At 39.0% G+C, this 25338-nt stretch overlaps 2 protein-coding genes across 2 annotated transcripts in view; both read left to right on the forward strand.

Moving 5' to 3' along the window:
• Nucleotides 1-14507, forward strand: part of prom1b (prominin 1 b) — a 52229-nt gene extending 37722 nt beyond the window's left edge. The window contains exons 20-25 of the mRNA XM_053619263.1: nucleotides 2108-2161; nucleotides 2260-2340; nucleotides 3428-3496; nucleotides 3596-3685; nucleotides 8100-8215; nucleotides 14107-14507. Coding sequence (XP_053475238.1) covers nucleotides 2108-2161; nucleotides 2260-2340; nucleotides 3428-3496; nucleotides 3596-3685; nucleotides 8100-8215; nucleotides 14107-14128 — 432 coding nt within the window. The 3' untranslated portion in view covers nucleotides 14129-14507. The remainder of the gene's footprint in view (nucleotides 1-2107; nucleotides 2162-2259; nucleotides 2341-3427; nucleotides 3497-3595; nucleotides 3686-8099; nucleotides 8216-14106) is intronic.
• An 8282-nt stretch (nucleotides 14508-22789) lies between these two features.
• On the forward strand, nucleotides 22790-24443 carry fgfbp2b (fibroblast growth factor binding protein 2b). Its single transcript, XM_053619566.1, has one exon. It carries the CDS (start codon nucleotides 23495-23497, stop codon nucleotides 24161-24163), a length of 669 nt encoding a protein of 222 aa, XP_053475541.1. The 5' UTR covers nucleotides 22790-23494; the 3' UTR covers nucleotides 24164-24443.
• Nucleotides 24444-25338: the final 895 nt, after the last annotated feature.

The raw sequence follows: 25338 nt of genomic DNA on the forward strand, positions 1-25338 counted from the left end.
GGCCAAATAGTAATCCAACAAACAAAGCAAGGGTCTAATAAACACTAAAGCAGTACAAAGCAACACAGGCTCAGATCTTACACACACACACTAAACACATGAGCCACTTAAATATCGTAGAACTAGGAAGTACCATGGTGTGATTGCAGAGGTTGTACTACAAGACTGTACTACAGTGACCATGACATTTGTTTGTCAGGAGAAGACGTTTCCTATTACTGGTATATAAACTACAGGTATTAATACTCGGGCAAGATGGAGCACTGGGCACGTTCTGCCAAGGCAGGGTGTAAAGGCTTGATCGCCCAAATGGTGCTGGGAGATCAGGGTAGTGTTGATGGAGTCCTGCCTACAGGTGGGGCTCCAGAACATCCTTGGCAGGGATCTGGACCATAACCCTCTGAGTCCACCAGATACTGGGAGTTCAGGAGGGCTCTCATGACATAAGCTGGAGATCTCATGACCATAAGAGCAGCTGGTGGAGTCTCAGAGGAGCTGACTGGAACTACAGTTCTAAGGGGAGTGTCAAAGAAAGATGGTGATGTTCAGAACTGTGATGGTAACTGTAGCTTATATGTCACCCTGTTGATGTGATGGAGGATCTTGAATTGTCCAATGTAGCATGAAGACAGTTTTGTAGAATCAAGCCCAAGTTGTACTATTACTCCCAACCTGTATTCAGTTACCTTCCTGTGGTGCCAATCAGCCTGGGTCTTCTGTCACCCGAGAGCCCTCTCTAGTTGTGCATGAACAGATTCTCATATGGTAAAGGGTCTGCAATTATATAGTGCTTTTTTAACCTTAGCGGTTCCAAAGCACTTTACACTGGTTCTCATTCACCCATTCACACACACACACACCAGTGGTAGCAGAACTGCCACGCAAGGCACTAACTTGCCATTGGGAGCAACTTGGTGTTGCCCAAGGATACTTCGGCATGCGGAGTCACGTGGGCCGGGAATCAAACCACCCACAATACGATTAGTGGACAACCCGCTCTACCACCTGAGCCACAAACACCTCCCCATTGCACTGGAACCACTAATTATTGGCTGCTGGAACTTTTTCAGCTTCCAGAGAAACAGGACGTTAACAGGTTGGCAAACCAGGTAGCACTGGAACAGCCTGAGGTCCGACTATGAATGGAAATGGAATAGGGAATGAGAGATTTCAGTGATTGACCTTCTGCCCATGATTAGATGAATGTGAAGAAGGTTGTCTGGTCTGATTGAGAGGGTAATCCGCTAGTTTAGGGATAGACAGTTGTCTCTGCATATCCCACAAAATTGTCATTGTGTGGATTGTGGATGATTGAACATGGAATAAAGTGATGAACTGTCCATATTACCACGTTTCCTCTCCCCACAATGCTGTACTGTTATGCCCAAGAGAAATAATAAAGGCCACCTTTGAAGCTTCTGTGGATAAACCGTGAACACTGCAAGAGAAATCCTCCGAATGTTTTGGCTTCTCATTCAAACTTCCTGGTTTGAAATGTTGTTATCTGAAGCAACATGAGTCATATTGCTGGTATTTTCAGGTGGGTTTGTACTGTACTGTAGGTAAAGCAGTCAGCTGAACAGAACTAAACTACCCCAAGAGTAGGCAACACAAAAAAACTGCCTGGGAATTACCGATAACCAATGAAATGACTTTACACACACACTAAGAATGATGAGAAAGAAACCAAGGCCAGAATATTATCAAAAATACGACAAGCAAGAACACAACAAGGGGAGAAAAAAACCCACTGGATTCACAGACTGGAATCCTAGCAAGTGGTGCATTGCTGCATGGTGTTTTCGAAAGAGTCTTTGATGAGCTGGGAAACAAACAGCAATTGTTAAAACTCAGGCGAGATGGATTCCTGGGTGCCGAGGGTGGGCTGATGCAAAAACAGGCAGATTTTTGGGGGATTTTTTTAATTTTTTTTTTTTTTTTTACAGAGCCCTGCTTGTTGGAAAATCAGTTTCAGCAGTTTCACTTTTACAGAAATGTAAAATAGGTCTTTTCAACCGGAACAGAACATAAGGGATGATGTGTGTCATGAGTTTTATCTGTAGCAGTCTTGTGTGTGTTGTGTATTCAAGCAATGCTTCTCTTCCAGAGCTCATTAAGTCAAAGCATCAGGTTACTACAGACCACAGTCGAAGAACTTCCTGTAAGTCCACAGCTCAAAGTTGTCTTTTTTATACCGTTTTTACACACACACACACACACCCACACACACTGTTCATTTATTAATTGCCTCTCTTTCAGACGAAAGTGACTAATGTGCTGAGTGCCATTGCTACAGCAGAGTATCTAATTGCCAACAATGCCTCACATGTGGTCAAAAAGGTATCAGTGCGACAGTGATGACTTCATTCATTCATACACAGTACATCAAGATACGAGTAGTATTGTAGCAGACACTACTATGTAGAGTTGTCAGGTGTACACATATTTTTATTACTCCAGTATTTGAATGCATTCCACTATTAATGAGTCTATAATATTATACTGTCAGTAACTAACAACAACAGTATGCTATCGTATAAATCAACTCATTTTCCGACGCGATGAAAAGCAGTCTTGCTTATCTCAAGGACCTCAAGGAATTTTATCAATAAAATCAGGCTCTTTCTATTTCTATTTCAGCATACATGCTATTTTATGAGCATGGGTAGATGCCATTTTGTTAAGTGAAGACACCTTTTCAGTGAATATTTCACTGTATTACTATATTTCAGACTTTCATTTGTTTGCTTTCCGTCATGACATTTGTATATTGTCAAATTAGTCATTCTTTTGTTTTCATTTCTTCTTGTGTCTTGTTCTGTCCACATTATCAGCCCACATTTTCTGTCCATGTTTTACGTGGGGTTTGTTGTTATTGTTGTTGCTTTCTTAAAGGCAAAAACCCTTCTCCTATGCCTCTATTCAAGAAAAATCTGAGAAACTCAGTGGCGTGAATTACACTCGAGGACTTTTAATAATCCAAATAGGCCATCCTGAAATACAAATGACCGACACATAAGCAGACTAGTAATGCAGAGACCTTTGGACTCAGCTTAAGTCTTCAATTATGAATACAATCCCATGTTCACTACATAGTGTATAACAAGGTATTCCAGATCCTACTTAGTGTATTATATGCCCAATAGAACACAGTTTAGGAAATAACCCCGAGAAAACAAAATGACTACAATAAGTGTTGGAAATTATCTACGCACGTGCGTTTTTTAATTTATTTATTTCTACAAGAGGTCATCTGGCTAGACGATTTAAGAAGTGTATCATAAATTATAAAACATAAAAATACAATATGGGGTCTTAAAGGGTCTAATGTCGAACAGTCAGAACATAACAATTCAAAGGTTTTTGAATATTCATATTGTATATTCGTATTAAAACATGGATATTATATTTCTTATCATTATAACAGGAGACAGATAAATACGCAAAGAATCTGATGGGATACCTCAGACAATATGTTAACTGGGTTCAGCTTTCGGTGAGTGTGTGTGTGTGTGTACCTCGTTGTTCATGTACTGTATACTATAAAATTGATGTAAAACTGACTTCTAATGCTGTAATGTGTGTTTTCCTGTAGTTAATGATGGAGGTAGCTCAATGCAAACCCATCAGTAATATCATTGACTCGTTGGAGATTGTTGGCTGCAGTTTCATCGTGGACTCAGTGGTAAGACATGCTACAATGCTTCCCCTGTGCGATAATGGGCAGGCAGAGATGTATATAACGGACATGCTAATGAGGGTGCAACACACTCAACACACACCACAGAACAAGATTCTTACTGTTTACTCTTGAAGCCCCTGAGAGCTATAAAATGGAAGAGTGTGTGTGTGTGTGTGTGTGTGTGTGTGTGTGTGTTTGTGTGTGTGTGTGTGTGAGAGAGAGAGAGAGGGAACTTTACACTATATGAAATATTCAGGCTGTTTCCAAAAGCATATTAACAGATACAGTGCTGTGAAAAAAGTATTTGCCCCCAGCCAGATTTCTTCTGTTTTTGTGTACATCTCATACTAAATTATTTAGAAATTAAAACTAAATCTAAGATAAAAACAAAGGCAACCTGAGTAAACACTAAATACAGTTTTTAAACGATAATGTTTTTATTGAAGCAAAAAAAGTTATCCAATACCATCTGAGCCTGTGTGAAAATGTATTTGGCCCCATAGTTACTAATTCCCCAGATCTATGAATCTGCATTCATAATGGGGTTCAGCTGGACTAGACACAACCAGGCCTGATTACTGCAAACCCTGTTCAATCAAATCAACACTTAAATAGAACTTTCACAGCAACATGAAGTTGGTTAAAAGGTCTTACTCAGTAACACACTATGCCAAAGTTGAAAGAAATTCCAGAAAGGATTAGGAAGAAGGTGATTGAAATACATCAGTCTGGGAAGGGTTACAAAGCTATTTCAAAGGCTCTGGGACTCCAAAGAACCACAGTGAGAGTCATTATCTACAAATGGAAAAACTCGGCACAGTAGTGAACCTTCCTAGAAGTGGCCGACCTTCCAAAATTCCTCCAAGAGCACAGCAACTACACATCCAGGAAATCACAAAAGACCCAAGGACAACATCAAAGGAACTACAGGCCTCTCTTGTATCAATAAAGGTCACTGTTCATGACTCCACTATCAGAAAGACACTGGGCAAAAATGGCATCCATGAAAGAGTGGTGAGGCAGAAACCAATGCTAACCAAGAAGAGTAACTTGTCTGAATTTTGCCAAAACACACCATAAACCTTAAAATCTTCATACATTTTGGGAGAATGTTCTGTGGACTGATGAGTCGAAAGTGGAACTGTTTGGAAGACAGGGGTCCCGTTACATCTGGTGTAAACCAGACACAGAATTCCACAAAAAGAATATCATACCTACGGTCAAGCATGGTGGTGGAAGTGTGATGGTGTGAGGTTGCTTTGCTGCTTCAGGGCCTGGGAAACATGAATTCTGCTCTCTACTAGAAAATCCTAAAGGAGAATGTCCGGTCTTCAGTCCGTAAATTGAAACTCAAGCACAGCTGGATTATGCAGCAAGACAATGATCCAAATCTTAGGAGTAAATCCGAGTTCTAGGGGTAAGTGAAAGACTGATCTCCAGTTATCGGAAGCGTTTGGTTGCAGTTATTGTTGCTAAAGGTGGCACAACCAGATTTTAATTTTAAGGGGGCAATTAGTTTTTCACATTGGTGATAGGTGTTGCATAACTTTTTTTTTTTGCTTCAATAAAAATAAATAAATAAAATAAAAACTGTACCATGTGTTCAAAACAACAACAGCAGGTTGTTGTTTTATGTTGTATTTCATTTGAAGATGTAAAACTATTTAATATGACATATACAAAAAACAAAAAATCAGGATGGGGCAAATAATTTTTCACAGCACTGTATGTTTTAAATGATTAGTTATCTGCAAACACAAATCTACTCGTAGTCATTTTCATAGACGTATAACTAATAAATCACCGAACAAAAGAGCAAAACAGCCAACAGGTATGACTGCAGAGCTTGCGGGGCTAAGAGCTAAGTTCCTTTGCCACACTGCTGGAACAGAACCGGGCAACAGGCATGAGCCAAGAGAACTCATATTCTAAGCTTAAGGTCCATCTTGTTGTAGAGTGCTGATAGCCGACCACCTGAGTGTCTGATGATCAGAGTGTAATGCAGGAGTACAACTCAGCAACAGTAGTGAGTGCTCAGCAGGGTGGTATTAAGCCTACCTTAGGCCCTGTTTACACTAGTGCATTTTTATTTTAAAGCGCATAACTGTTGCTACGGTTACCCCTGTCGTCTACACTACTCCATCGTTTTCGACCCTGGAAAAGGGAGACTTTTGGAAACGCAGAAGACCTGGGAAAAACTCCGGGCTCGTGTTTCAGTGTAAACAGACCAAAACGAAGGCCTGGCTTCGCCCACATTCGCCCCCTGATTGGGTCTTCTGGATCATCGCGTATCCTTCCCTGATTCGTCAAGCCCCTACCATATGACCATTACGCTATCTTGATCGTATACACACCAACACGGAGACTGAACTGCAAGCTTTGCTGGCTTTGTTGTCATTCTTAGCAGCCAGTGTGCAGTTAAATTCTGTATTTTACAATACTGCAGCTGCTACATGCACAAGAGGCGAGCTATGATTAGAGCAATCGCAACAAAGCCCTACACGGAACGCCGATTTGGACTAGCAACCAACTTCCTGTTTACACTCGAATGCACATGAATGGTCATGTGACATGCGTTTTCGGTCGTGTAGTGTGGACGGAGATCATTTCTGACACACAGTGGAAACACCAGTGTGGACGAGGATCGTTTTCATTTTAAAACTCAGTTTTAAAACGAAAACGCACTACTGTAAACAGGGCCTTAGTGAACTAGAAGCGGCATCTTCCACTTGACACAGCTGATTGAATGCATAACGCAACTCATGGTATAGTCACCCAGATGAGTGACAGCAATTTTTTGACTTGTTAAAGAGCACTTAAGAGCTCTTACATGCACTGAAAAGCTGTGACATGAGAAACAAGTACATGCAGAATCACTAAGGTTTAGATTAATACCTCCAGTACAGGCTATGTTAACTGCAAGCACAAAGTATAGAAATTCTACAGGCAACACTAGCCAAGCAATGGAAACATGCAGTAATGCGTGGTAGTATATCTCTGGATCACTGGAAGGCAAGATGGAAGTAAACCTGGTACAAACTGCCCTGTACCACCTGCCACTACCTGGCAGGTCTCTGGCACACAGACTTTAGTCACTCACTCAATAGACAGTGAGTCTCTGTGAACAAAACTTAAATAACGTTCACACTATTCCTGCGAAATTAGCTTTCAATTGGATGGAGTTATGCAGGATATAGCATGGGTCATGGCAGTGCCACCACAAAAACCCTGAACACAGTTTAAAAAAAAAAAAAAAAGCACAGATGCATTGTATTTGAAAATACATAGTTGCTTAATTCATTGTCGATCACCATCAAACACAAGAGGTGAGATCTACAGCAACTTGCTAAACTGACTGCAGAAGTACAGTTGTTACTACAGGCAATGAATATTATTGCCTACATGGACCAGAGCCCCTGGCTAGGTTTTTGGGGGTTTTTTTTTTTCAAGATGATTTCTAATCCATAAAAGACGGAATCTCTAAATTCTTTAACACAGGACAAAAGGCAACTTCCTCCATTAAATGCTCGTGCTATGGCTACATCTTGCGTCCCCTTAAGACGAGTACTAGTTGTGGGCATCTCTGATGTGGTGACTTAGAGTTCACCTTCTACCTTTGCTAGATTTTACAGACTGAATTTTGCTTCATCACCACTCTGTGGCGAGTTTGAGTGATCTTCAGTACATTATACAGTAGCATTTGGACTGAGTGATTCTTATCGTCAAAATACATCAGCACCTGGAGTCAGGCTCACCTTCAGCAGATTCCCATCCTGGAATTGGAAACAATTGAAAACCCTGAGTGATTTTCTTCCTCAATAGGAAGCAGTATTAATAATTTGAGTAAATCTCAGCCTCAATAAAGTGCACTATTTAGGAGTTTGTTCTACATCATCGCGAGGTTATGAATCCTCCAGTAATTCTGAAGGAAACTGCCCTGGTAGTCTGGAATGAAAGGAAGTAGAACAGAAGGTTACGTATGTGACTGTGGATCTATGACTGAGTGGACGACCTCAGGTTGACAAGAATGGCACGAGGTTGGTCGTGACATAGCAGGGATCTTTTAAATGCTATATATATATATATATATATATATATATATATATATATATATATATATATATATATACGGTCATGAATAAACAACTTAGCTATTGGTACTAGGCAAGGAAGCAAGCAAACAGGAATACTCTGCTAGTTTTGAAGGAAAATCCTTTTCACTACTTTATAGCATTATAGATGTTATATCTATAATATATAGATCTTATGTCAGGATTGATACTGTATTGAAAACTAATGTGTGCAGTGTTTAATGTGTAATGTTTGTGGTAAAATTTGTAATGTTTTTGGTGTAAAATGTGTGTGTGTGTGTGTGTGTGTGTATGTGTGTGTGCGCGTGTGTGTGTACGCATTGCAGAACACATTCTGGTTCGGTCTGGGTGGCTGCTGTTTGTTCCTTATCCCCAGTATCATCATGTCCGTCAAACTTGCCAAATTCTACCGCAGAATGGACACCGAGGATGTATTCGAGGAGTAAGTGCGTGCACACACACACAGACACACAGTCATAGCTTATCACATTTGTATTTGGCGCTATTCACAGTTGAAATTGTAGTTGCAAAGTCGTGTGATTAAGTGCATGAAACATTCAGCTCTTAACAAACCGACCAACAAACTGGAGAATATGATGGTTTTCAAATTAAAAGTCTTTTTTGACTGTAAACATGAAACATAGTTTATTCATTTATTTCTTTAGATTTGCCATGTTCTTTTCCATGGTTAAAAAAAAATGCCTAATAAATCCTTTCTCCTTCTTTGTCCTCCTTTTTCTGTTCCTTTTTTTCCCCCTATGTTGATTACTTCAAGTTTTCCGGTACCTTGGCACTTCAGTTTTTGACTCCTTTTTTAGTACTGTCTGTAATCGTTTCATCAATTTCTCTTTTGAAAAATCCTATTCATTCCAGTACCTTTTCAACAATCCATGCTTTTCATTTTCCCAGTGTATTTTTTTTTTTGGTACTTCTTTTCCATCTTTCCATCTCAGTATTTTCTGATCTGTTCTCCTTACTTCTAAATTGGGGGGGTGTAACAGTGCTGCCTCGCAGCTCCAGGATCACCAGTTTGATACTGAGATCAGATTATTGTCTGTGCTGAGTTTTGCATGTTCTTTCTCTGTGGGTTTCCACCAGGTTCTCTGGTTTCCTCCCACCTCCCAAAAACATGCCAGTAGGTGGATTGGCTACATTAACATTAATCAATCAATTCAAACACAGGTGTGAATGTGTGTGTATGGTGTCCCGCAAGGGAATGGCATCCCATTCAAGGTGTATTCTCACCTTTTACACAGTGCACTCCATATCCACCGTGAGTGTCCTTGGGCAAGACCTTGAACCCCAAGTTGTTCCCAATGGCAGGCTAGTGCCTTGCATGGCAGCTCTGTTTCCATTGGTGTTTGAGTGTCTGTGTGTGTGTGAATGGGTAGAACCGCTAAGGTTACAAGGTGCTATATAAGTGCATACTATTTACCATAAAGTGCTTACTTAATGAATGAATGAATGAATTTTTTTTAAATCTCTGGATATTAATCTCTGGAAAAGATGATGTAACTTATCCAGATATAACTTGTCCCAGATTTTTCACATTTCATCATATTACTTTCCATTTCTTGTTTTTTATGTACCTTCCTTCTTTTATTGATTTGTTTTACTTTCGTACTCACCATTTTATTTCAGTAAGGACGCCAATATCATTGGTTATCTTAGTGATCACATATGTGGCATAAATTACCCCATGATGGTCAGGTACAGTAAATCCGTACTTTCGGTCTGCATGCCATTAGGAAGTCTTCAAATAACAATGATAAGAAGTGAATGATTCTTTAGTGTGCTAGTTAATGGCAAATTAATGTTATAGTATACAGTATCAGTCAAAAGTTTGGAATATAGACATGGAATATATAAGATAACACTATATGGAACTGACCAAAAAAAGTCATGAATGAATCTTATATTGTAAAAACTTCAGTGTAATCTTAATAAAAATACAGTATTATAACAGCATTATAATATAGCCTATAATATACCAAAATTCAGACTTGTATAATATCCTGACGGGAAAAAGCCTGTTAGTGTTGGCCTATTTACAATATAAAACCAATATCAAACACTATAAAATCAGATTGTTTACCATTACTCTTGACTGATACTGCAAGTTGCTAAGTGTTATTACTTTAACCTATCATCAAATGAACAGCAATTGCTTTTCTTTTTTTTTCTTCTTTTTTTTTTGCATGTGCTACAATTCTCATCTTTATTCCTTACTGACTGATCTCATATATAACTCATATAAAAAAATAAGGAATAACCACATTTCATGCAAATTACTTGGTTTAGTTGGAATTTACATGAATAACTTGGATTGTGTGATTTATTTTTCAGCATGTTCGGCCTAAAAGTATCTTTAGCCATTCATATCTTTTAGTTACACACATTTTTCTTAAATGGAGTTTTACTTACTCAAATCCTCTCATGGCTGAAAGGACTACGAATAGTTAGCTCTCAAGATGTAGGCCAACCAGTTATTGAGTACTCGGTATGTAAACACCTAATCAGTTAGTAAAATACTACATGCAGTTTGTGAATAACTTTTAGATACAGTTGAACTCTTGACTACAAACGTCATTGGGTTTGCTTGTTAAATCGTTGTGCGGACAAATAGCTAGCTTGCATACTAAAAAAAAAGAAGTCAGACTTTCGTTAACGGTACGTACCGACTGTTGCTGTTGCTGGCAGCACTGGGGTTATACAAGTCAGCTCGCTACACGGGTAGCATCTTCTAATAGCCTCTAACAGTAACTAACTTTTCTCAGAGCGCAGTAACATTATACACATCTATGTGTTTCAGTAAACAATGGTGGAAGCTAAAAGCTCAGAATTTCAGGAAAACAGAGATAGAAGAGACTTCGCACAAACGATGAGACTACACTGTAAGAGCATTCTAATGACTTGTTAAAATGGATTCTATGTGTTTTGGTGTTTGGATTTCTTACAATGACTACATTCAGATCAAATCCTAAAACTTCAGTAAGCTTCCTACATGCTCTGTCCTAGCTAACGATTCTTAATAACCTTTCCTTTGGCTCTATTTCACCTAACACATTCATAGAAATGAAACATGCAGTCCCAGTTCAATACAAATAAGTACAACGGCTTTTAACAATAGAGCGATCGCTGAACTATCCAGAAAATATCACCACTGACGCTTCTTCAACCTCTCGGAGTAAGACCAAGATTATACCAAGCTAGTGATTGAGGGTTTATTTACTACTTGAAACAAAGAGAAAAAAGGTTGGTAACTGACATTAATGCAAAACATAACTGAATAGGGCTATGGAGGACTAAACTATAAACACGTAGAACTAAATTAAACTAAACTAAGAATACAAGGGAGATAAAGTTCAACTAAAATCAAGGAACTTAACAGGACATAACAGGGTAAGATGTAACAGGTCTGAACTGAAAATAATTAGGCCTGGTTATAAACAGACCCATAAAGCTAGGTACAATTCCTAATATATTGACTTCTAGAAACGTAGAGGATAAGCACAAGGCAAAGTAATAAATAAAACATGGCGAAGGCTAGGCATAAAATAATTAGGCACAAAAATAAGTAGACAATGGTAGAATGTAAGGAATGGTGAAAACTTACACACAGGGTAGGAGGTGCAAGACTTGATTAGTGTTAATAGGATGCAGAGGGTGTAAGCAGATCAGAGTAAGTAAGCAGAGCGTTTTTTGTGCGCTGCCATGCACAGAGCATCCCCGTCATTTAACATCTGGCAACCCGCAACATGGTCGTGGTTGATCAGGCTGACATGGATGACTTGATGTGGCAGGCAGCTGCATGTGTGTGGGGAAGTATAATCAGAGTGTTGCACACATGGATAAGTGTTGGGACAATCTGGACAACGTGTGCGGAACATGTCCCCAGCAGGGACCACTGATCACGCCTTTTATTCAGATCCCTTCAAGTCCACCAGATACTGGAACTAAACCCCTACTCTTGTGTGAGTCCAGGAGTGCATCTACAATGGCCTGTAATCCTGTGCCATTTTAACGGACCAATCTTCTTGCTCGTTTTGTCTCCTGGTGGCTCTTGCGGGTGGATATGACCTGAGGTCCACGTTAGAACTGCTTGCCACTAATATTTCTTCTGAGCCAGGTGACCAAGGTTACACTGGAAGTACCTTATTCTAGTGAATGACTGAACTAGGGAACTGTGGGAATATTTAGCCTGGGGAGAAACTTAACACCAGACCCCCTGCTGGAATAACTGCATGGATTGGTCAGAGACCGTGTCCTTGGGTAGCTTCTTCCAGTGGAGGATATGGTCAAACATGAACAAAACACCAGAATATTAATATTATTGATGTATTTCAATAAAAACTAATAAAAGACTGGACTGTAGATGGGGCATTGGCTAAGTCATATGGCATAACCAGATATTCATAGTACCCCCATCGTTATAGAAAAGGTAGTCTTCCAATCCTCTCCTTCCCAAATGCAAATAAGGTTGCATGCACTTCTCAGGTCGACTAGTAATGTGTAATATCCTTTGGTACACAATACAGGGCTAGGGCTAGGCTCCTCTTAACTTTTCTCTCCGCAAAGAAGGTTCCTGCAGATGAAGAAGAACTAAATGTTTGGATAAAATCTTGCTTCAGGGCCTCACTGATGTACTCGATAGCTGCCTTTGATGGAGATAACCATGGAGGTACCATGGCATAATCCCAACAGTGATGTCATAATCATTCTTTGGTGCCCTACTTGTTGGAGACCTTAGACAGGTCTGAGGACACCGAAGGAGTTTAAACACCCTTTTTAGTAGCAGGGCTCTTGCTCATAGTAGAGCCACACTGATGCTTAAGGCAATGTTCCTTGCACTTGGGCTAACTTTCCTCACTGGCCCAGAAAACCTGAGGATATATTGTTTTTATTTTAGCCATAGTAATCCTAAAACAAGTAAATTCTGTGTTTAGTCAGTGATCTAGAAGGACAAGGTCTCACAATGTGCAGTTGGTATTTGTAGCAGTAGGGGCTTCTCTTCTTTTTTCTTTTTTTTTGTCTACAGCGTGTATATAAGAGGTGGCTAGGAAAGTTGCATTGTTATGACTTGAATCAGATGCAAATCTGTTGCATTTGGGAAAATGCATGCAAGAGCTTAACCCTAGACACCTGATAATAAATATATGGCCCAAATCCCTACAGTAAACCTAGACATAGTCTTGACTTGCCACTTCTTGCAACCCTCTGGAGTAAAGTATGCTCTTCCTAGCCTCATGGGCTCAGGTCTAACAGCTGGAGAGTGTCTGGATGATCAAGATGAATGATGATGATAGCAGGTAGCAGGTTATCCAGCTGGATTGAGAGGGAGACCAGGCCGGTTGAAGGATAGAGAGTCATCGGGAACTCTGAAAGGGTTTGAACTCTTCTGAAAAATATAGTGATGAGAGTAACCAGGCAAACAGACAGCTGGAGCTAGACGCAGTCATTAGTATATTGACGTCATGAGAATAAACACAAACCAAGACAAGGCAGTATAAGGAAGTCAAGACAAAATGAGGCATAACAAGAAAGGAATAGTGCAGTTGCAATCACATGGTATGTGCAATGCTTCATGAATAGAGTCTCTTTTTGGACTGTATCAACAGTTCATAATTACATATGCTATTAGGATGTAGGTGTCAGCATTTAGGGGAGCAAAAGCATTGGACGCATGCTTCTGTGAACAGATGTGCGACAGTTCCATCACATCATCCTTGTAGTGCTTGCTTGTTTTGAATTCTTTTCCCACCACTATTCTGCAACAAGAAATATTTCTACTTGTGCCATTATTAACTGATCTCTATTCACAATCTCTGAGCCACAAGTCCTCTGGCAACTCCTCTATGCTTTTCATTGCAATTTTTTTTATTTACTTTGGCTTTACTACAGTACTTGTTGATCTGCATGTTCAATTATGTGCAATCATCACTCGTCTTTCAGATAAAATCTCAAAAAAATCTCAGGTGTTGCATTTCTTGCTTGTTGTAATTGACTGTCCTTCACATTCACTCACCGTCCACTTTATTAGGAACACTTGTACACCAGCACGTTCATGCAATCGTCCAATTAGCCAATCAAAAGGCAGAAGCACATGAAAGCTACGGCACATGTCAAAGCTTGAGGTGGATGAGTTACAACAGCAGAAGGCCACATCAGGATCGGCTGATTGTATAATTACATGAATGCGTAGTGTAAAAGTGTTCGTAACAAAGTGGACATTCTGTTAAGACTTTACAGTGTTTATTTTTCATCTGTCTAAATTTCATTAAACAGATTGGGTTTTCTGTGTGTTTAATGCTGATTTCTACTCATTTCTCTTAGTGGCACAGAGAACTGGAGTTAAACAGTCCATCAATGTAAGAAAACCATGTGCACTTGCCAGAGTTTGATGACTATAGAGATTTTTTTATTAGTGCTTTTTTTGCTCATGAATTAATATTTTCCTCTTTTTTCCATCAGGGAGTGACCTTGGCGTAATTTCGTTCCAAAAGAAGAAAAAAGAGGATGAGGGGGGAAAGGGAAATATGCAGAAGGAGATACTGATTATTTCCATAAAGCCAAATTGCATCACATAAGCTATGAAAGCTGTCTTTATCCCTGTTATCCTCAGTTTTAAAACAAAAACATACCTAATACTTTGGACCATTTGATGCACTGCTGCTTATATATTAATAATGATCTATGGTGTTCAAAATATCATGAACATTACTTTGTTTACTACGAGAAGCTACAGTTTTTATAGATTGTTCCTTTCTATTTATAATGTGATGATTTTTTAAAAATGTGTATATTAAAAAAAAGACAAAACAATATATTATATACAGTATCTCACAAAAGTGAGTACACCCCTCACATTTTTGTAAATATTTGATTATATCTTTTCATGTGACAACACTGAAGAAGTGACACTTTGTTACAATGTAAAGTAGTGAGTGAACTTCCAGTGACCAGTATGAGGGAGTGTGAGAGCGATGACACCAAATTTAACACACCTGCTCCCCATTCACACCTGAAACCTTGTCACACTAACAAATCACATGACACCCGGGAGGGAAAATGGCTAATTGGGCCCAATTTGGACATTTTCACTTAGGGGTGTACTCACTTTTGTTGCCAGCGGTTTAGACATTAATGGCTGTGTGTTGAGTTATTTTGAGGGGACAGCAAATTTACACTGTTACACAAGCTGTACACTCACTACTTTACATTGTAGCAAAGTGTCATTTCTTCAGTGTTGTCACATGAAAAGATATAATCAAATATTTACAAAAATGTGAGGGGTTTACTCACTTTTGTGAGATACTGTATATAGTAAAGCCTTGATAAGGGCTTAATGACTGTACTTATAATCATTTGTAATTTGTTAACATTGTTTTGGAAGCCTACATATAAACACTAAAAAGGCTTTGTAAATCTCCAATAATGTATTATAATTAATTTATTGATGACTTTTAAACATGTTGTATCATAAGATGAGTATGTTCCAGATATTATGTTGTTCAATGATCAGATCATTTGATTTAATTCCAATTTTCTGCTAGAATTTTGATTGCTTTTCAAATGTTAATTGTGTTTTATAGAATTGGGGGGCAGTATGCTTGTAAGACAAAAACAATCGAAGATATCTCAAGTGTTGTATTGGAGTTTTATAAGCTTTATGAAGTTTTATAATAACGCATTTTTACCAAATGACAAAGAATTATAAACAAAGTTACAATTATTTATGAATGCAAAGTTCATAGTGTTTATAAAAAGTAGTCTTTGTAATTGAGACAACCTGGTGTAGAACTTTAAGTAAATATTGGTCTATGACAATGAGCTTCCTAAATTGTAATATGGTTTCTGATTATTTGAACTATTATGAACACGGTAGAAATAAAATGGTTGGCAGCTGTGTCATGAGTTTTAACATTCTATATTTGGGAGAAAACCGGATTTATTTATTTTTTTCTGACTCAGACATTAAACTAGCTTGTTGAAGGTTGATAAAAGGTTATATAAATTTCAAATAAACCTAATAAAAATGTTTTAATGATTTCCACCTAAATCTATTTGTTTGTTTTAATATAATGAATAACGAACAGAATTACCGTCTAGTTTTATAGAAATCAACATAAATGCATACTGAGATTTTTCACTGTATGTCTTTTGTAACCAAAAAGTATTCTAAACCAAAATAATCCAGAAACACAGATCTTACTAATTTGACATAAAGCCAAAAATTTTTTTATTTCATGAACATTTTACTTGTCCTACAACACAACTGTCATTACATTTGACAATTCTATACAATTCCTTGGAATTTTTTTTCTTGTCTTAATTTCCAGTGGCTTACTGTATTTGCTTTTTCATTTCACGTATTTTGAAAATGTGGTGGTTTCACTTGTGAAACAGTAGTTGATTGCTAATTTTGAAACCATGAGAAAGATCTTCATTTGTATTACACATAATGTTCATCACATTTAATGATGAATGAAAGCTTATTTACATAAACGATCCGTAAATAACGTCCATTCTTTATTAAATCATTGTTTCAATCAAATGTCGATTTTAAGACAATGCACACAATCACATTCAGCAGTAAAAAAAAAATGACAAGAATATATAACAGAAATTATTTAAGCATTTAATCTGAAAAAGAAGTAAATAAATGAAGTTGGAGTTGGCGTGGTAGCTTACATTTATGATATGTATGCTAATGACTGAAGGGCTGTAAGGACAGTCATGTTGCTGCTTTCTCTTGACTCTAAACTGATCATATCCTTGGAATGGATTTAGCCAAATCAAGACATGTAAAATAAGTTGATTCGTGCTCGAGTCATGTACTTTGCAAGCAGTGAAAACAGATATTGTTCTGATGTTTGGAAAGATTGCGTGTGAATTTGACTTACATTGACATTTATTCATTTGGCAGATGAATGTTTTAAAAGTGAGACAATACAATCCAAGCAAACAGCTGAGGGTTAAAAGCTTTGCTCATGTCTCCAACAGGGGCTCTCTGGCAGTTCTTGGACTTAAACTTAACCTAAATGTCTGTGCTACATATGTTAAAACAGTCTACACAGGGTGTATGTGGAGTTTCATATGGAGTTTGTGTAAATGGGAAAATAAAAACTTACATTCACTGAAAATTCCCTGGACTATGTCTTCTGCTTTGCTAATGAAACCGATACAGACAGAGAGTGGTGGTTTAGTTTATATCATCTTTTATATATCATCTTATATTAACCTTCATGTTTATGGTACATTTTCACATTTATATTCTCAGGAAATTCTCAGGACTTTTCAGGAAATCTATCCTGTTGACAAATTAAAGGAAAAACCAACATAACGTGAATTAGGAGGGTGCTGGGCCACCACAACTCACAAGAACAACTTCAATGTGCCTTGGCGTTTTGCCAATGGTGATGTCTTTGATCTTGGTGTTTGGTCTAAAGTATCATTTTGACATACTTGATAGACACAACTGTCACATTGGCAAACCCAAATTAAATCACACATACACAGATATACCTTTCAAGATTCCCACAATCAGCTCTTAAGGTGGGGCAGTGAGGTGGGGAGGTGATTCAAGTTCTACTCAACTCAAAGGCTTCTTTGTAAGGAAAATATTTATAAACCCTGCCTACATTTAAGTACCCTTGCACAACACTCAGCTGCTCTTTCTGTTCTGTAAGCTTATGACAAGCATACAAACCACTATGTATAAGGAAAGCCAACTTCCAAGCTGCTCTTTTGATAACTTGCTGCATTTGGGTCTTAGTCACACAAACCAAGAGCAGCAAGCAAAGTAAAACAATAATCCCGGCAAAATAAATAATAGCAAGAGAAATGGCCTGAAAGAGAAGATTTGCTTCAGCACCAAAAACAAAGTCATTTGTGTAATAGCTATCTCAAGCCAGTTGAACTTCCTGAAGGTGCATATGTGCTGTAAAAAACGACTGCACATTGTATAGTTGTAGATACCAACCCATGCCAGGCCTACAACAACAACAAGAAGAGAATAGCCTGATCTCGCAAATTCAAGGATCGTTGCCTGTACCTGTGGTGCAACTCTATCTCTATAGAGAGCCTTGCTGTTAAAATGGGCCTAGACGTTCCCCTGGAGTACAGCAACCTTGTGGAAGTCCACAGTAAGAAAGGTGCCTCTACCCCTTCTTAGACCAAGAACCTGCACCACTGACCTCCTGTGAGGTGCTAGTCCATCACACTCTTGAGTCTACTCCCTTGCTATCAAATAAATTGTAGTACTGCAGCAATCCAAAAATGTGACCCTGGCACATGGGTTTATCCAACCTTTTACATCTCCTGCATCAGCAGGATTTTTCTTCATTAAAACTAAGATGGAGAACTTGTAGTGTTTACCATGGACTTAAAAACCACTATAAGGTTTCATCACCTTTGCCTCTGGTGCCCATCTGGTAGAGCAACTGCATGTAGCTTCGTATTGTATCAGGCTAATACTTCAGCAACACATACAACCTCATTTGCATCCAGGAACTGAGGTATATGGTAGGTTTCCTGTCAGAAATTTTGTTCAATAGCTTTTCTCTAAATGATGCAGATCTCAGGGGTTTGTGGAGCTAGACGATTTTGGAAAATGGGATGCTTTTATGCTGTCCGCCATTCACACAGTCAGTGGCGGGATGCTTTATGTCCCTGAGTATCCTCATGCTTGTGTTACTTCCCGGTTCTCCCTTTTATTTATGCTGTCATAGCTAGGCCTGCTTGAGTCCCTGCTTGCATTGTGATCACATTATACACCCTCTCAAAACACTGTGTGCACTTATCATACCTAACTTCCTGCTCTCACTGACTGTCAAGCTGTAGGTGTACTTCTGCTTTTAAGTGAATTTCAAGTGGATTCTCCAGTTCCTAGTTATTTCCAACTGTCTGTCCCTGGCTGATTAAGAGAGCCTCCATTTTCTCAACTTTTGTGAGGGGGATTTAATAGATGGTTAGAGGCTACATCAGGAAGGATAGAAGGCCAAACTGCAGGCACAAGAGCTTCAGCTTGCCAGAAAGCATGGACAATCAGACCTCTGACCATATCCTTTCTTAGCTTCTGCACCTGGTATTTGACACTTGCCTCGTCTTGGAGACTCGCATTCAAGGCTTTTGATGGCTTGTTGGCTCACCCCCTGCTTCTAGCCTCTCTCCACCCACTACCCACTTACTCCAATTACTCCCATTGCACTAGTGAACGCCAATGAAGACCTAGTACACCCTACCATTATGCCTGTCTCAAGACTCTGCCATGTAGCGGTAAAGTCTGGCTTGGTGAAGCAGAGTTGAAGGTCTTGATAGTAGGCCTTGACAATGTTTGTGATGTGTTCCAGCACTCTGAAGAATTTAAAATGTGGCCCAGAGTAGACTGTGGAACAGAGTGAACAGAGTGTAGAACAGAGGAACAGAGCCAAATGCATTTGCAAGGTTGAGGAAAATCACAGGGATGTCTCTCTTCTCTCTTGGAAGCCTGGATTTGGTTCCAGGGCATCTTGGTATGCTCCAGATGTCCAGAGAACTGCAGCATTCCAGCTTTTTGGACTGCTGTGTCCACCAGTTTGTTTCCCTACAGATAGCTGGTCAACTTTTGCATTATGACACAAGAAGCCATAAAAGCCCTAAAAGGCTGATTGACTGGAACTGGATGATATCTGAAAAGCTCTCAAGCACCTTTTCTTTCCTTGGTGTATTTTCAGGCCATTTACTGATGTAATTTTCATCCAACCATAGCATACTTTAAGTTTCTTGTTAGTTTCTCTTCTCTTTCTGAAGTCATCAGTAAGGTGCTTGTTTTCCTCTTGGTCTTTTCTGTTCCTAGCAATCATATCATTCATCAGTAAGTCTTCTTTTGCCCCTGCTTCTGCAGGCTCAAGGGTTAATTTCCATTTGGTTCTATTTGTAGCCATTAATAGGTGTCTCCAAAATATTTTGTATTGGATCCTGCTGACATTGGTAGCTAACCCCATGTCAGCACCAAGTGGGGTTTATTTCATACTGTAAGTTGTCTTTCTCCTTATATGGTCTTTCCCTTGTTGTCAGCTCTTCTGTTCATAGTATTTGCTGGATAAATCCAGATAGAAGTATTTAATATTTACAGTAAATGATATTATAATGCTATGCCAGTATACGATCTTCTGCACTTTTCCTGTGAAACCTGCTGCAATGTGATATTGACAGTAATAGGGACTGAGTAGATCTGTCTTGCTGCAAAGTGAAAAAAAAATGATTCGGGACTGTGCAGAGCAGTCATTGAAATTTTCAAATATTGGCTGTACTGTTGCCATTTTCTCTTTCGCAACTCTATACTGTAATGATCAAAACACACCCAGGTCATCCAGTGCCAATGTCCATACAGCTGGCCCCCAGGTCAACATCATCAACCGGCTCATCCAAACCCACATACACATCGCTGTCCCCTGAGTCAACAGCTCTGTGTCACAAAAATGGTACATAGGTGGGCGCTTTGCCACCCACTGTTGTATTTCACGATAATCTTTTGGGCTGTTTATTGTCAATAAATCCTACATGTTGGTAAGCCTTGCACCGTATACTGTTTGTGGTTGCATTCCAGCACACCACACTGCTCCAAGTTGTCATTCTGTCTGTGTATCGGCTTGTATAATCTTTCCTAGTTATTATTGTTAATTATTGTTGCACGGTCTTTTGCAGTGATGTTTGTTGGTAAATTAAACCTTTTAGCTGTACTCATGTTTGACGCACATGAATTGAAGAGGGCTTTGGCTGAATGCGAGTTGTGATGATGTCTCATGACGCTTCTTGGTCCAAATCTGTGGAAAAGCTGTGGTCCTTTTGAAACTCCTCCGAATATTGATCCATTTCCTTGAATGTGCGTTAATTTCTGCGACCGAAAAAACACAAAATCATGGAGGGACTGTTTTTTTGGAGTAGGTGTGGCATCTCTGATTGCGATGCACCGCAATATCATAAATGGATCGTGATTAAATCGGCGTCAGAGAACGAGTGAATCTGCAAGTTCAGTGTCAATCTCTCTTGAGCAGGGTCAGAAGAGAGTAGAATCATTCCTAGTACTACATTCTGGTGAGCACTGAGTACACTACAAGCCCACTTCAAGCACTTTTATTAATTTAACCTGACTGCTTCAGCGGGACAACGTCTTCAGACTATGACGGCAGTGACGGCAATTGACCGCGGATTTCAGGGGCATGGAAGGGTGGAATTTAAATAAAAATGCACCAATTACAACAAAGAATTGTGGGTTTCGCAAAAAAAATAAACAACATGCAATACAGTTAAAGGGGAAGCTAATACAAGAGTAGATTAGGGACTTCTGAAGCTAAACAAGTGGGTATACCAAGGGTATATGCTAATATTGAGCCTTAGAAGTCGTTATACACAAACAGCCCTGGGGAAAAAGTAAGCATATGGCGTCTACGTGTGTACTGTATGGTCCCGACTACACCACTGATTACTGTATCTGATCTGATCCTATTAGTCTGATCCTATATATAAAGCTCTTTCAAAATACTATACTTAGCCTATATACAGTGGGGGAAATAAGTATTGAACGTGTCAACATTTTTTTCAGTGAATATATTTCCAATGAGGCTATTCACATGAAATTTTCACCAGACATCAGTATTAACTCAATAAATCCGTAAATATAAAGAAATCCAAACATTAAAGTCCATTAATGAAGTAAGGTGTAATAAAGTGGAATGACACAGGAAAAAAGTATTGAACACGCTAACTGAAACGTATTTAATGGAGAAGCCTTTGTTTGTAACAACGGCTTCAGGATGCTTCCTGTATGAAGAAATTAGGCCCATTCTTTAAATATATTGTCTTTAAATCTGGTTCAATTGGATTCGAGTCAGGTGATTGACTGGGCCATTCTAACAGCTTGATTTTTTTCTCTGAAACCAACTGAGAGTTTCTTTTGCTGTATTCTTTGGATCGTTGTCCTGCTGGAAGGTCCACCCACATCTCATCATCATCCTGGTGGATAGCAGCAGATTCTTCTCAAGAATCTCCCGGTAAAGGGCTCCATTCATCCTTCCTTCAATTATATGAAGTCTGCCTGTATCATACGATGCTTCCCATGATGCTTCCACCTCCACACTTCACTGTTGGTATAGTATTTTTAGGGTGATATGCTGTGCCATTTCTTCTCCAAACATGGTGTGTAGTATGACAGTCAAAAAGTTCTGACGAGTTGCTCTCGTCTGACCAGACTATCCCAGTATTTCTTAGACTTGTCCAAATGAGTTGTAGCAAACTTTAAATGAGCTTCGACATGCCTTTTCTTTAGTAATGGAGTCTTGCGGGTTGACCGTGAGCAGCGGAGTGCATTGCCTATTGTTTTCTCTGTGACGATTGCACCTGCTGCCTCCAAGTGTTTCTGGAGCTCTTTCTGAGTGGTCCTTGGCTCTTGGGCTACTCTTCTGACTATTCTTCTGACTCCCTGGTCAGAAATCTTGCGAGGAGTTCCTGTGCGTGGCCAGTTGATGACGGAGTGATGTTGCTTCCACTTGCAGATAATGGTCCCAATGGTGCTTACTGAAAGATTCAGAAGTTTTGAAATACGTCTGTATCCGATTCTATCAATATGTTTCGTGACACCTTAGTAATGAAAAGCCTTTTTATAGACCATCAATTTACTAATCCAGCTGATATTAATTTGCTATTAATACTATTTCAGCTGGTTCCTTGTCTTGGAGAACTGCTTTTTCTTAGCGTGTTCAATATTTTTTTCCTGTGTCATTCCACTTTATTATACATAACTTTATTTATGGACTTTAATGTTGTGAATTCTTTATATTTGTGGATTTCTTGAGCTAATATTGATGTCTGGTGAAAATTTCATGTAAATAACCTCACTGGCAGTATATTTACTGAGAAAAATGTTGATGCGCGCAATACTTATTTCCTGCACTGTAAGTATATAAATAAATTCATGCAGCTGACACTTTTGAATGATTATTTTGTGAGTGCCCAATGCGGATTTGTTTGTGTATGAGCTAGAGAGGAGGAGACACTGTGTTCAACTCTGTGGTTTCTACAGCACATCCTTAAAGACAAGGAGTTTTCACAGGCTAATAACTCCATGTTCAGTCCCACAAAACCCCTCTTTCTCGGCTTTTCAGATATTATTGTAGCCCTGTCCCCCTGCCCACCCCCGTCTCTCACTCTCTCTCTCTCTCATGCCCGGGGTAGACACACACACACACACACACACACACATCTGGAAGCACAAATATGGAAAACGTCCATGTCAGCAAAGGCCGTAAGGCTGCTACTTGCATGCAGCACAAAGCACACTTAAAAAACACAAGTACACAATTTACATGAAGCACAGAAATGTATGTATGGTATTGGTATAAGTCATCTGACTTGTGTCATCTCTTCTCATAACAAGAGTCAATGGTTCACCTGTGTGACTGATTAAATATTGTGTTGTGAAAGACCATTAATGGTTTGAGTGTGCAATTACACCCCACCCCCTTCAAACAAACAGTGACACATGTAACTAAAACACTTTCTCAGCAGCTCAACTTCATCTAACGCATACGTCCTGGCACACACCAAACCAGCCTACATTAAACAATCAGCTCTTGCACACTGAGGTGGGGCGGTGATCCAAACTCCACATGACTCAAAGGCCCCTTTGTAGGTAAAGTTCCTATAAATCCTGCTTCCATTTCCAGTACCTTCCTCACAATCTATGCTTTTTCCTTCTACACTTCTGTCGAGCACTTTATCCAGCCTTCCACCCATCATGAGAGCCACGTTCCGAGTTGCTTTCCTGCTAGCATGCTGCGTTTGGGCCATAATCGCTCAGACTCAGAGTAGCAATCAGGGTAACAGCAGTCACAGCAATCCAGGTGAAATAACTGGCAATGATCAAACTGGAAAGACCGAGCCAATCCGCTTCAGCAACAAAGCCAAAGACAACTGTTCAATGGTCGTTTCGAGCAAAGGGGACTTAACAAAGCTGCGCGTTTCCTGTAAAAACAAGGGCAAGTCATATTCGTGCGCTTACCAGGGCAAGCCAAAACTGTGCCGGACCTACAGCAACAACCCACGCCACTATTTTACCCAAATCATGTGGGAGATGCGCAAATTACAGAATTCCTGCCAGGGCCTCTGCACATATAAACCCCTTATGTGCCGCTCTGCAACAGATGAAGCACAGATGGTATTCTACTCATCCTGGCCTAAAATTCAGAACCAGCCTGGCAAGGCCCCTACAAAAGAATGCTCCAACCCAGTTAAGAATCCTGCTAAAACCACCACACAGAGCCCAAGAGAGACACCCAAGAGCTGGGCAGAGCGGCACTGTTGGGCAATTGTACAGGACCTCTGTTCCTACATCATCGCCTTGATCCAGTGATAAAGAGCTTTGATATGCCGGTAAGAAACTGCCATTGATTTTGATTTGCCATTTGATTTGCTTACAGAAGTAACAATAAATCTGATGCTGCTAGTCTAATATGCCAGCATTGCACAATGCATTTAATGGATCAATTTATTTAATGATCAGTGAATTCACATCTTTGAATATAGTAGTATAAAAAGAGTTTGAGATTAGATATGATTAGAAAAATCAAATAAGTTAACGTGACTCAGTGTTTAGTCCTGTGTTTTATAAATTTAACACAAAGTGCACAGCAGGAATGCAATATAAATTTAGTACTTTGACTATTGAATGCTAGACCATCTTGGTACCATGGCTGTAACAACAACAACAACAACAATAATAATGATAATAATGTATGCAATGGCCATCCTTAAGAGGCTACATTCTATGATAGTTATTCAATTAACTATAGAAAACTTTGTAATGGAGTGTAATGGACTTATTCCACTCTTTCACTCACAGATGCTTCTAATTGTTTATATTGGAAAATAAAATTGTTCTGATTTAAATTAAATTAAATTGACATGGACTTTCCATAGTTTTTCCACCAAGCTTTGATAATATTGAGAATATATTATTGCTCCTAGGCATGAATGAGTGTGTAAATGTGTGTGCATTCCATCTAGGTTGTTCCCTGGATACACTCTGGATCCACCGCTGCCCTGACCCGAGTAGATCAGTTCCTAAAGATGAATGAATGAATAAAATGAAATTGTTTAGAAAATGTTTACATTGAAAATAATAAAAATTGACTGTTGCACTCTCGTCCCACTGTGTTTATCTAGATCCACTACAGTTTAGGGGACTTTTAGATCAAATTTGTATGCAGCATGCAATAAAATGACAAGAAGAAGATGGCCATGAAGCAGAAATTGTTGTACTGCAATGATAGATAAGATCAACGCTTGTTTATATATCTACAATAAATTGTTATATAAACCTGTAATCATTTCTAACTTTTTTATATTGGAAAAGAAAAATATTTCTGAATTTATAATAAATCTCTGTTCTTCTCGAAAGTGAAATTGTTTTGGTTTTGTTTTAAAATTTTCTACTGGGAATTTTTTATAATGAAATGTGTCACCAATTATGAACTCTTCCTCTTCTTCTTCTTATTATTATTACTATTATTTTTATTTCAGTTTTTT

This window comes from Ictalurus furcatus, chromosome 29 (assembly GCF_023375685.1).
Source record: "Ictalurus furcatus strain D&B chromosome 29, Billie_1.0, whole genome shotgun sequence".
NCBI lineage: Eukaryota > Metazoa > Chordata > Actinopteri > Siluriformes > Ictaluridae > Ictalurus > Ictalurus furcatus.

Coding starts and splice junctions, on each gene's coding strand:
- fgfbp2b (XM_053619566.1), top strand. CDS start 23,495: ATGCTTTTTCCTTCTACACTTCTGTCGAGCACTTTATCCAGCCTTCCA.